Here is a 12,763-nt window from a genome sequence, read left to right as displayed (position 1 = left end):
ACAGCACGCCAGGCCTCCCTGTCCATCACCAACTCCCAGAGTTCACTCAGACTCACGTCCATCAAGTCGGTGATGCCATCCAGCCATCTCATTCTCTGTCATCCTCTTCTCCTCCTGCCCCCAATCCCTCCCAGCATCAGGGTCTTTTCCAATGAGTCAGCTCTTCACGTGAGGTGGCCAAAGTATTGGAGAGTCAGCTTCAGCATCAGTCCTTCTAATGAACACCCAGGACTGACCTCCTTCAGAATGGACTGGTTGGATCTCCTTGTAGTCCAAGGGACTCTCAAGAGTCTTCTTCAACACCACAGTTCAAAAGGACCAATTCTTCAGTGCTCAGCTTACTTCACAGTCCAACTCTCATATCCATACATGACCACTGGAAAAACCATAGTCTTTACAGCATAGCCAGGACTAAAACCAAGTTACCAGGTGAGAGACCCTATGGAGGAAGGAAGCTGGGGGAGGTCACATCAGCCCACCAGGTCCTGAGAGGGGAGCCGAGCTCAAGCATGGTGACTGGAGCCCAGGGGAGCCCCCGGCCCCGCCAGCACCTGTGTGGGTACAGTGGAGGTTGGCCCGCACCTGCTCTTCTTCCTTGCTGTCTGTTACCCTCTCAGCTAAGAGCATCTGATCTAGAAACTGGGCAGGATGGGCGGTGATCCTGTCACCGTCAGCACAGTGTCTGGTTAAACTGGTTTCAGAAAAGGCTTCAGGTGCAAATGAGGGACTCTGCTTGTGGCTGCCGTGGGGGTTGTGATGTCAGTGAGTTTCCCCTGAGGCCCGTAGACTCTCCCAGCTGCAGCGCACCGGGTGATAGAAGACTCAGGACTCAGTTAATCGAACAGGGTGCATTTATGTCTTCTTAAAGAGTTGGATGGAGTTCATCTACAACAGTTGTCCTGCTGTGGGCACATCACAGATCTGTTTTCTTTTGCTTCTTTTTAAAAATGTCTCCTGAGTGATATCATCAGCAGTGCTGTTGCTAAGCCTATATTTAGCAACTGAAAATCACGCTCAGAAATACTGTCATGCTTTCTGAAGAAGGCCTGCCCATCACTGCACACATGGCTGCTCTTAGAGCCTTCCATCCTGAGCGGGGAATGAAGCCTCCTTGAGGGATTTCACAACACTGCTTCTCCTCTGGCCCAGGCTGGTGGCAGGGAGGGGCGCTTTGTCCTAGAGTACACTCTTGCCTGTCATCGCAAAACTGGTTTCATCCCTGCATACTGAAGCACCACTGGATGAATTTCTTGCCCCTGTAGATAAACCCAGGGTGAGTACTGTCCTTTAAATGTCAGTAAGTTTGTTTTAGCTTTGGGGCAAACCTTGCTGTAGACTCATCTGCTGCTCCCGGCACAGTGTGTTGGGTTGTCATAAGTAGGGCAGATCGAGGGTACAGCAGCTACTGCGGAACTAATGGCAAGTAATGACCTCTCTTCTGCCTTCCTTTCTGCTTCCTTTTAATGCCAGATATTTTCTCTAGAGCTTGAATGAATCCTAGTTCAACTTAATAAACCAGTGACTCCTGGGGCAATGTGGGGTAAGTGGGGACAGTGGGGAAGGTGGCACCTCCCCAGCCCCCAGCAGGCAGGCATGTGTGCCCGCGGCAGGAGGGCGGCAGCGGGACAGGCTGCGAGTGTTGCCTGTGTTCTGCGCAAAGGTGAAGGCTGAGGTTTTGATGCAAAGATTCCTCAAGCTCTGCAGAAGAGGTAGGATTGGCCGCAAATCACCAGCTCTTGATACTGGCAGTGGGGCAGCAACTCTTCTGACTGTGGCCTCCTTGCCTTTGCTCCTCCTGACTCTCAGTAGCTCGGAGCACCTTTATGGTGTCACAACTGTCTACAGACTTTATTTGCTGATTGGTACTTTGCATCTGTAGGATCGTCAGTTCTTTGTGCCAAGTGCATCCTTGGGCATCCCCCCTCCTCAAACCCTCCCACAGGCATCCAGGAACCACAGACTGGGAACCATTCCCTCAGCTCCTCCACTTCTGTAGGACCACACAACCCCTATGGATGGAGGGTAAAGTTTGGTCTCATAGGAGCTAATGTTCCGGTGGCACGAGATCCCTACCCATTCTGGGAACTGGGTGCCTGAGATGAGATCCTGGGGTGGATGGAGCCAGGGGAGAGCCTGTGAAGGCACAAGTAGTTTTTTAAGTCATGTATGTGTTTTAGTATTAAGCACACTGATATTTCATGGCTGACAAAAATTAGTTTTGTTTTCTATAAAAATCTCCACTTATAGCACAATGCAGTGTTGTCAACACAACCCCTTCCTCTACTAAATGTTTGCAGAATTCCTATGCTACTTTTTTTCAATAAGGATAACTTTAATAATCTTCCTATTTTGGATACAAGCCAGAGTTGAGAGTCTTACATAATGTTTGGCCCAATTTCCAAGAAAGCTGATGTTTTTTGCTTAGGCAAATGAAGTAATGTAATAATTGCTTGAAAATCTTGCTCGATTTTACGTGGGAGGGCAGCTTTAGTCCTTTTTCTCTCCATAGTTCTCATAGTGTTTTTGATGAACAAAACCAAAAGCACTAACCACACTGATTTCTGTTCTTCCACATACTGTGTGGTTTTATGTAATGTCTTACTGTTCTGAAAGCAGATGAAACTGCCACATGGATTTTTGTCCAAATATTAGATAAAATGACTCTAATCCTCTAACCCATTCACTGCAGAATGATGACAGTTTCTGTGAATTTCAGTGCTCTGATTTCTTAGACTGATGCATCCACACCATCAATTGTCTCAAAGACAGTGGGCACTTGGGGGTTTCTCCACTGTGTGCGAGTCTGCAGGGCCTGCGTGGTGGGAGTGGGCTGAGTGCCTGGGGTGCCATGGCAACTTGACTAGTATCACTAAAAGAAGCACGTTTTCCTCACAGAGAAACAGCTTCATTTAAGCCTCAGCTCTGACGAGAATAAGGCATCTCACAGAACATTGCTCTCTAAGGGCATTCATTAGATTCCATTTTGCGTGTATGTACTTTTGTGGATCCCCTACACTTACTTCTATTTAGTTTCTTTAGTGCTTTTGTCCTTTTCATCATAGTCCTATCTTCCTGTATCTAATTCATTTTTAAAATTCATTCACTGTGCATTTGTCAAGCACTAGTCCTGGGGCTACATTCATGCATGAAAGTTGTTAATCCTAAGAGTGAAATTACCCGGTACAGAGATCCTTGACAGTGTGATCGTGTGAGCAGGAGGGTAAAGACCTGCTCTTCACATAGAGAGGCCGAGGCCATCCGAAGTGCAGTGAGGGGACCTCCCTGGTGGTCCAGTGGCTAAGACTCTGAGCTCCCAGTGCAGAGGTGCAGTGGGGAGAACCGTGTTGGAGGGCTTCATAGGTTCAGAGGTGTACCTAGAAGAGAGCCAGGTGCCTCACAGGACAAGCATTTAATTCTAACTAAATCTTGTGGGTATTCTTCCCACTTTGCCGATGGACAGGCTTAAGACACAGTCTAGATCACACAGCTTGATCGGGAGGTGAGCCTAATGTACGAACTGTGCTTTTTTAAAAAAAAATTATTTATTTATGGTGGGGACTGGGTCTTTATTGTTGTGCATGGGCTTTCTCTAGTTGCGGCGAGCAGGGGCTGCCCTCTAGCTGCAGTGCCTGGGCTTCTCGATACTACGGCTTCTCTTGTGGCTCGCGGGCTCTCGAGTGCAAACTCAGTAGCTGTGGCACACAGACTTGGTTGCCCTGCAGCATGTGGGATCCTCCCGATCAGAGATGCAACCCACAGCTGCATTGGCAGATAGATTCTTAACCACTGGGCCACCAGGGAAGTCCCCAGCTGTGCCTGCCAGGCTTCCACACCCCCCACCCCCACCCCCTGCGCTGCTGGTTTCTGGGTTACTTTGTTGTGAGTAGTGAAGTATGGAGCTGGCTTTCAGAGATCCATCCCCAAATGCTGGGGTCCTGCTAAGCTGTGCTATTGGCACAGAAGTCCTAGACTTTTCCACTTCTTGTGACTCCAGGATGGTTTGTTTTGTGCTGCCTGGAGTCAGGAAAGGCTTTATCAAAAACAAGGCACTTGAGCTGGTCCTAAGTAAAAGCTCTACAAGGAAGAAGTGGGGCGGGGTCGGGGGGTGCGTGTTGGCATTCCAAAGATAAGGACAGCCGGTCCGAGGAAGGCTCTCACTAACTTAAAGACTGGCTCTCACTAACAATGAGATGGTGTGGACAAAGGGAAACAGGCCTTTTTTTGGAGCTCGACTTTATTTTAGAGTATTTGCACAGGCACCCCAGTCTCTTAGTGGGTGAGCATAGGGGTTGGGCTCTGCCTGTGTTGGTAACACAGACAGCAGAAATGAATGATTTGAGGCTATTTTTCTGGGCTCCAAAATCACTACAGATGGTGACTGCAGCCATGAAATTAAAAGACGCTTACTCCTTGGAAGGAAAGTTAGGACCAACCTAGATAGCATATTCAAAAGCAGAGACATTACTTTGCCAACAAAGGTTCGTCTAGTCAGGGCTGTGGTTTTTCCTGTGGTCATGTATGGATGTGAGAGTTGGACTGTGAAGAAGGCTGAGCGCCGAAGAATTGATGCTTTTGAACTGTGGTGTTGGAGAAGACTCTTGAGAGTCCCTTGGACTGCAAGGAGATCCAACCAGTCCATTCTAAAGGAGATCAGCCCTGGGATTTCTTTGGAAGGAATGATGCTAAAGCTGAATCTCCAGTACTTTGGCCACCTCATGCAAAGAGTTGACTCATTGGAAAAGACTCTGATGCTGGGAAGGATTGAGGGCAGGAGGAGAAGGGGACAACAGAGGATGAGATGGCTGGATGGCATCACTGACTCAATGGACGTGAATCTGAGTGAACTCCGGGAGTTGGTGATGGACAGGGAGGCCTGGCATGCTGCAATTCATGGGGTCGCAAAGAGTCGGACATGACCGAGCAACTGATCTGATCTGATCTTAGGTACAGCAGAGGCTGGGGCCCAGCAGTGACAGTTGGGGAAGGTTGGCAATGAAGCTGGTGTGCATGGGGTTGTGAACGTAGACACTGTCCCGGGGGCAGGAGGGCACAGCAGGAGGTGGACCACAGGCCCTGGCTATAGTATGGCAGGTCCTCTAGCGCAGGGCTCATGGCACTGGGGTGACCACCACCCACAAGGCTGCGCCAGTATTTAGGGCACAAAATGGCAGGATTCAGACTGAAGCAAAGGTGAGAGGAGGGACCAGATGTGGTAATATGTTGTTTGGTTGCTAGGTCACATCCTACTCTTTGTTTCTCCATCGACTGTAGCACACCAGGCTCCTCTGCCCTTCACTATCTCCCTGAGTTTGCTCAAACTCCTGTCCATTGGGTCAGTGATGCCAACCAATCATCTCATCCTCTGTCGCCCCTTTTCTTCCTGCCTTCAATCTTTCCCAGCATCAGGGTCTTTTACAATGAGTGGGCTCTTCACATCTGGTGGCCACAGTATTGGAGCTTCAGCTTCAGCATCAGTCCTTCCAATGAATATTGAGGGTTGATTTCCTTTAGGATTGACTGGTTTGATCTCTAGCACAATTTGAAAGCATCAGTTCTTGGGTGCTCAGCCTTCTTTATGGTCCAACTCTCACATCTTTACATGACTACTGGAAAAGCCATAGCTTTGACTATAGAGACCTTTGTTGGGCAAGTGATGGCTGTGCTTTTTAATGCATCTGGGTTTGTCATAGATCTCCTTCCAAGGAGCAAGCGTCTTTTTAATTTTGTGGCTGCTGTCACCATTCACAGTGATTTTGGAGACCAAGAAAATAAAATCTGCCAGTTTCCACTTTTTCCCCATCTATTTGCTATGAAGTGATGGGACTGGATGCCATGATTTTAATTTGTTGAATGTTGAATTTTAATCCATTTTTTCACTCTCCTCTTTCATCAAGAAGCTTTTTAGTTCCTCTTTGCTTTCTGCCATTAGAGTGGTATCATCTGCATGTGTGAGATTATTGATATTTTTCACGGCAGTCTTACTTCCAGCTTGTGATTCATGTAGCCGAGCATTTTGCATAATGTACTCTGGCTATAAATTAAATAAGCAAGGTGACAATATACAGCTTTTGACATACTCCTTTCCCAATTTTGAACCAGTCCTTTGTTCCATGTCCAGTTCTGTTGCTTCTTGGCCTGCATACAGATTTCTCAGGAGACAGGTAAGGTGGTAATATGTAGGGTACATTAATAGGACTTGAAAACTGGTTATGTGTAGGACTTAAACAGTTTTAGACATAGACTATGGGGAGATGATGGTCACTTTACTGAAATAGTAAGGGGGCAATTACTAGTCTTCGTGTAGGTTTTTTACCAGAGGTTTGTCTTTTCCTTTTTATGGTTGTTTTATTTTTTAGAGTAGGTTCAGGTTCACAGCCAATTTGAGAAGGTACAGGTATTTTTTCCATATGCCCCCTGCCCCTACACGCACAGCCTCCTGCATTCCCAGTACCCCTCTCCCAGAGCGGCCTTCATGTCTACACTGGCACACTGTCACCTGGAGTCCATAGCTCGCACTGGGGTTCCCTTTTGGCGGTGTACACCTTGTGGGTTTGCGTGGCCCTGTTTCTGACAGGTGAGTCCGAGGGAATTCTGGAAGGAATCACATAAAGATGTCCAGAACGCAGAGATGAGGAGCGAGGTCAGGACAGGAAGTTAAGAGATTCTCCAATCTCCTAATTCGGTTCCATATAAAACCCTGACAATGGGTAGCAAGGTTGAGGGGTGCTATGGCCTGAGCACTGAACTGGCCACACTCCCATCAAATAGAGTCCCTGTAGTTGAATGAAAATGACCAAACTGACAGAGGACTATATTTTTCAGTATTTGGGAGCAAATAATACAGGTAAGAATTACGTATTAGATGAGACTTGAGATAGTATGTGAGCTATGATAGCTATGGAAATGCTCTGGAGTGTGTGATTTCATGATTATAACAAAAATTTGATTGTTTTACTTGCAACTTAAATAGACCAATACTGAAAAGTATGCATAAATGAACAAGCATAGGGCTGGACTTGATCTGTGCTGTAGTTTGCTGACCCCCTAATTAATTGAGAACATTTATCATACCTATCGCTAAATTCAGGCTGTCTTCTTAGCACAATCTGCCAACAACTGGAGCCTATGAACAGTTTACCCTACTTTTGGGTTCCCATTCTTGAAGTAACAGGAATATAAAGCCCCTGCGGCACTGGTGTGCAGTGAGGGCCCGCCCCGCCAGTGCAGTCCACACTCTGCAGAGTGGGGTGCCCCCTTGTGAGCGCTGTGCAGACACAGGCTGCACTTGGCTCTGCAGAAGTCTCTGCAATAGGAAAGAAGAAAGGGAAACAGAACCTTAGCTGCCAGAGAGCCTCTGATTGTGTGATTAGACCACTAAGTGCAGTGCAGGTTGAAAACTGTGCACAGCTCTGCACCTTGACCACAGGAACCCTACTGACAAATGTTTTGAGGGCCATTCGCTGACTGAGCAAAGCAGAAATGAGCTGCTTTTAAACGTTGGCATCCTCCAAGCTGTTCTGTTTCATTTGTATAGCCTTCTGACATTGTTTTCCTTTGGTTTTCAGGGGTGCTCTGGAAGCTTATGTTCAATCAGTAAGAAGCAGAGAAGGCAAAGAATTTGCACCGGTTTATCCCATAATGGTTCAGCTGCTTCAGAAAGCTATGTCTGCTCTTCAGTAAGAATGTGAAGTATTTCTTAATCTCCATTTTGTGCTAACCCATCCAGGGGTGGCAAATACATACTCTAAAAAGACAGCTACCATCTACTGTTCCATGAATGTAATTGACTTTTCTGTATTTCCTTGTTGACCTCTTCTGTTTACCTCTTAAGCTCTTCTACCTTAAGTAGCATAAAATGTCAAAATAGATTCATCACCACCTTGAAACTGCAGAGCTTCTTTTTCCAAAAAGATACCAAACTCTTCTCTCCCATCAGGTTTTTCTATGAGGCTATCTAAAACTTCTTTCCCATCACAGAGTCCCCACAGCTTAAGGGACAGGGTCACGTTCTATAGTAAATACGCTGCTTCTCCCCAGCCGGCATCCTTTCTTGCTGGATAAGGAGTTAACCCGGTAGCTTCCATTATTTGGCTGCACATTAGAATCACTGGTAGCTTTAAATAATCCTGATGCCCAATTTGTACTCCATATTAACATGCAAGCATTACTATTTTTTTTTTTAATATCCTGAAATGTTTCCAATGTGCAACAGTTTGGCAACCACTGGCATATCCCGAAGCTAAGCTGTAGGGCTCAATGTTGTTTAACCACGTCTTACTGTGTCTTTAATAGAGCAAGGCTGTCTTTATACTTTGTGTGTCACTTTATTGGGGGCTGTTCTACTTTATAACAGAGATGCCAAGTTAAAAATTAACTTTTACTCTGAAAGGAGTCTTATAAATAGTAATCTGGGTCCTTCTTTCTATTGCCCTTGCCTTGTCATTAACATTTTAAAGTTTAAAATCCCACAAGCCACTTGTAAAAATATTTTCCATTTCCTGAACCTATTATTTGGATGACTCATTCATAAAGTTCAGTCAGGATAAATCAGAAGTCAGAGATAAACAATTTTTTTCATTTTATTTGAAATAATATACAAGAATATAGTGTGCAAAATTTAGGGGCAACATCATGAAGAAGTGTAATGAACTGAAATCAATTTTATAGCTGTGATTCCTAACCAGAAACACCACTTGGTAAGTAACATGAAAAGCCATGATTGTAGCTCAGAGCAAAAGCAGCTCTATTGCCATCGTGTTTGCTCTCGTTGTAGACAGTTGGAGGAAAGTAAAGTGCAAGTGTTGCACTGCTTAAGTGCAAAGTCCGCCCCCACCATAGATACGATGACAAAAACAATATTAAGATACGTGGCTGAGGAGATATAGGACACAAAGTTAAAAATACAATGGTGTCAACTGTTAACAGCACCATTACAGTGACTATATCCCAATGCTATTAACTAACTTTACCTTGGCCTGGGCTGGGTCTCCACTGACGTCAAGGGTGGGCGCCGCCGCCCGGTGTGTCCAACTCAGCATGCCCAGGAGCCGCGGCAGGTGGCACTGGCACCATCCACCGGCCCTGTGTCCTGGCAACCTCTTGGCACTGGCCAGACTAGGAGCCCCCGTGTTTGGCACAGATGCTGAGCCATGTGGTGGCTGCTCAAGGAAGGCCAACTCCCGGCTTCTGCTTCACCCCATTATGTGTACAATACAGATTAATAAGCAGTAAGGAGCCAATGTATAAACAGCAGTTACATATTTTTAAATTCCCCTTTTGTACAACTTAAAATAAAACATGTATACACTTCTCCTCTCTTTTCTACTGTACTTTAGCACCACAGGATATCAATTTTCAAGCCTATATTACCTGATAGACATATATGAAGTTTGGAAGAAAAATAAGGCAATTTGGTTTACAATGTTGATAGTTTTAGCTTACTTAATGCTCTAATGGAGAAAGCAAATCCTCACTCATTATTAAATCATTTCAAGACTCAATGCTATCGGTATCTTATGGTCACACGGATTCAGGACAAATGGTGAGACCTTCATCTTAAATCTTTCCATCAACAGTCAAGCATCCTGTTTAATGTTGTTGTGAGCCCTGTGGAGATAAAATTAAAACTCAGTGAATGTTTACAAATCAACACATAATTTTACAAATGAAAGCTAAGATGGGTAATATATTAATAACCATACTATCAAAAAAGACTGCTTTCTCAAAAGTGGTAGATTTTCTAAAGTTTGTGAATACCCAGTGGTCCAAGCAACCAGAAAATTTATGAAAATGAGAGAGATGGACTAGGATGAGCAGAAATGAAAGGGGATCCAGACAAAGTTCTACCACATGGAACCCTAAGGTAATAACTTAAAAAATCCAGTCCAGTCATATTCTTATATTGGAATCTGACTTCTTTTTAAAAAGAAATTCTTAAGTGGATGTGAACTACGTGTCACTATAACAGAAATAGACAAATACACGGGATGAATTAGAACATCCTTGGCCAGCACTCCTGCTGCAAAATACTGTCGTCCCTTTGTTTTTAAGTTATCATGGGGAAGTTTTCTTGTAATTAACCAAAAACACAACTTAAAAAATGCCAGTCTGGTAATGGAGAAGTTCTAAGAATCAAGTCTGTCCGATACAGCATTATTATGGTGCGAACCTGTTCACCAGCCTTCCCAATTTTCTATTTCTTCTCCATCCTGAGATTTTTTAACCTGGAAATTCTGGGCAAATGTCAGAAGTCCCCATGAAAGCTGGTTAACTTATCTCTACCTCCACCGTCCTTAACCATCACCAAGAAAAGCTGTTGAGACATACCACCTCAAATTAGAAAATTTTTCTGCTGTCTGATATTAATGAGTTAATCCTTATAGTTCAACCCAACTAGAAATACATTCCAAATCTTTCCACTTCAGCATCTCCAGCAAACATTTCTACTTTCCATGCTAAAAGAGTAAATGGCACTAATGATGAAAGGCAGCCTACCTTACATGATGATGGACAAACATTATTAGGCTTTGAAAGATAAAAAGGCTGAGAACCAGCTTCAACACCCTTTTAAAGGTTCTAACAAATGCTCTAATATGATGGTACAGTTTTGGAGGTAAGTCAGAATCACTTTAAGGAACTACTTGTTGAAACATACTGAATTGGTTCTTTTCCTTTTCCAACAGTCAGGATTTAAACGTTTTTGTTCTTCAGCCAAAGCCTTTGCTTCTAATGTATACATCCTCCTCTCTTCATTCTTCATTTTCTTCCACCTGTCACCAAGGATCACACTTATGGCTCTATAAAAGAAACATTTACACAACGCTGAAGGCAAGAATTTTTCAGAAAACTCATGTCAAGTGCTCCTACTTCAGGAAGAAATACAAAGTTGAAAAACAAAAATCTTGTCCAACACAGAGAATAGGAAAGGTCAAGACTATAGTAGTCATTTCCAGTAAAATCCTAAGTCATATGGTCCATTCATCATAATCTTGGCAATTAAAGCCTCCTGGAGTAGGACCAGTATTTCCAATTGTCAGAGAATATCTAAAATGGCTAAAAATTGGGTATTTTACACAGCTTTGATTTGAAGGAAAAAAAAGTATTCAGAGAAAGTTTATCATTGGGTACATCAGTTTTTCAAAAATGTTTGAGATATTAAAGCCGAGGGTTTAGTATCAGCAGCATAAAGTATTCACCTTCTATTAAAAGCTTTTCGTTTTCTTTGCATCCCTAACCCATCAAATAGTCTTTTTTCTTTCATGCAACCATAAAGAAAATACAATGGTATTAACTATGTACTTACTGCTTATCTCCTAAAGACACCACCAAATAAACCTTAGGCATCATTTGTACTTTAAAATGGATAAATTCAAGGAGGAAAAATCCAACTGGTAAGACAAGGATTGAAATCTGAAGCTGTTTCCTATTTACTAATCGAGGGGCTTCCCTGGTAGCTCAGATAGTAAAGGATCTGCCTGCAATGCAGGAGACCCAGGTCTAGTCTCCGGGTGGGGAAGAACCCCTGGAGAAGGGAATGGCAACCCACTCCAGCGTTCTTGCCGGGAGAATCTCATGGACAGAGGAATCTCGTACATGGGGTCACAAAGAGTGGGACACAACTGAGCGACTAGCATGTTCGCTTTCATTTACTAATCTGCTCCCAAACCTACTAAAATAAGTCTCATCCAGAACAAGCAGACATAACTATTTTCCTTCTGTGAAGAGCTTAACCCTTAGTTAACTCTCAATTTCATGACACTCAACATGAAAAAGAAGTCTGCAATGACTGTGTAGTACCTACAAAAGATTTCACAATGGCTGATACGGAGGCTAGAAAACTGGCCTCTAAGCTTTAGAAAAACAAGTCACCACAGATGCTCTACTCCTTGAAATTTAAAATGTTATAAATGTATGTATTTTTTAATATAATAAGCTGATGCAATTAAACATTGCATCTTTGATTAAAATAAAAACCAGTTTTTATAGTCTCTGGGTTAAAGGTACCATATAATGGTTGATACATGTACTATTTGATTACTAAGTATTCACATATATATCAATTCCCAAGCCACAGATACATTTGGTAGAAGCAGCTTCTCTTTTTAATAAAAATATTGGGGATGGGCAAAATGGGTGAAGCTGTGAACAGGTACCATCTTCCAGATACAAAGTAACTGATCACCTGTAACGTGCAGAAGGGTGAGCACAGTGAGTAATAAATACTGTGGTGTATTTGAAAACTGCTAAGAAAGCCGATCTTAAAAGATCTCATCACAAGAAAAAAAATCCCTAATCATGGTGATGTATATTAGTTAGACTTATTGTTGAAGTGTGAAGTCACTCAGTCGTGTCCAACTCTTTGTGACCCCATGGACTGTAGCCTACCAGGCCCCTTTGTCCATGGGATTTTCCAGGCAAGAGTACTGGAATGGGTTGCCATTTCCTTCTCCAAGACTTATTGTCGCTATCATTTTATTATATACAAACAGCAAAGCATCACGCTATATACCTGAGACTCAGTAATATGTCAGCAGCATCTCAAATGTATGTATATAAAAAGAGATGAGTCATTCAAACCTGATTCAAAGCTGAATTATTCTATGTGCATAATCATTTGACTTTTCTCATAATATGGGTAAGGGAACTAGGAAGAATGGGAAAGATAATTTGTGGAGAACTTGGTTTGAGGAAGTGAATAGTAGAGGATTCCCAGATGAGGTAAGGGTACAAGGAAACAGTAGGAAGGACTAGCATTAACTTTTAT

At 43.6% G+C, this 12,763-nt stretch overlaps 2 protein-coding genes across 4 annotated transcripts in view; one reads left to right on the top strand and one right to left on the bottom strand.

Annotated features, from left to right (window-relative positions):
* Positions 1 to 7,886, top strand: part of COG5 (component of oligomeric golgi complex 5) — a 285,394-nt gene extending 277,508 nt beyond the window's left edge. For both annotated transcript variants that reach the window (XM_044946598.2, XR_006552749.2), the window contains one exon: positions 7,566 to 7,886. In XM_044946598.2, the coding sequence (XP_044802533.2) occupies positions 7,566 to 7,680 (115 nt within the window). In that variant the 3' untranslated portion in view covers positions 7,681 to 7,886. The remainder of the gene's footprint in view (positions 1 to 7,565) is intronic.
* Positions 7,887 to 8,561: 675 nt separating this feature from the next.
* HBP1 (HMG-box transcription factor 1) overlaps positions 8,562 to 12,763 on the bottom strand; it is a 31,187-nt gene continuing 26,985 nt past the window's right edge. For both annotated transcript variants that reach the window (XM_006068459.4, XM_025292026.3), the window contains exons 10-11: positions 10,655 to 10,796; positions 8,562 to 9,606 (exon numbers count right to left, since the gene is read on the bottom strand). In XM_006068459.4, the coding sequence (XP_006068521.1) occupies positions 9,589 to 9,606; positions 10,655 to 10,796 (160 nt within the window). In that variant the 3' untranslated portion in view covers positions 8,562 to 9,588. The remainder of the gene's footprint in view (positions 9,607 to 10,654; positions 10,797 to 12,763) is intronic.

The sequence above is a fragment of the Bubalus bubalis genome, chromosome 8 (assembly GCF_019923935.1).
Source record: "Bubalus bubalis isolate 160015118507 breed Murrah chromosome 8, NDDB_SH_1, whole genome shotgun sequence".
In the NCBI taxonomy this organism is placed as follows: domain Eukaryota; kingdom Metazoa; phylum Chordata; class Mammalia; order Artiodactyla; family Bovidae; genus Bubalus; species Bubalus bubalis.
This window is presented reverse-complemented; position numbering and strand designations above follow the sequence as displayed.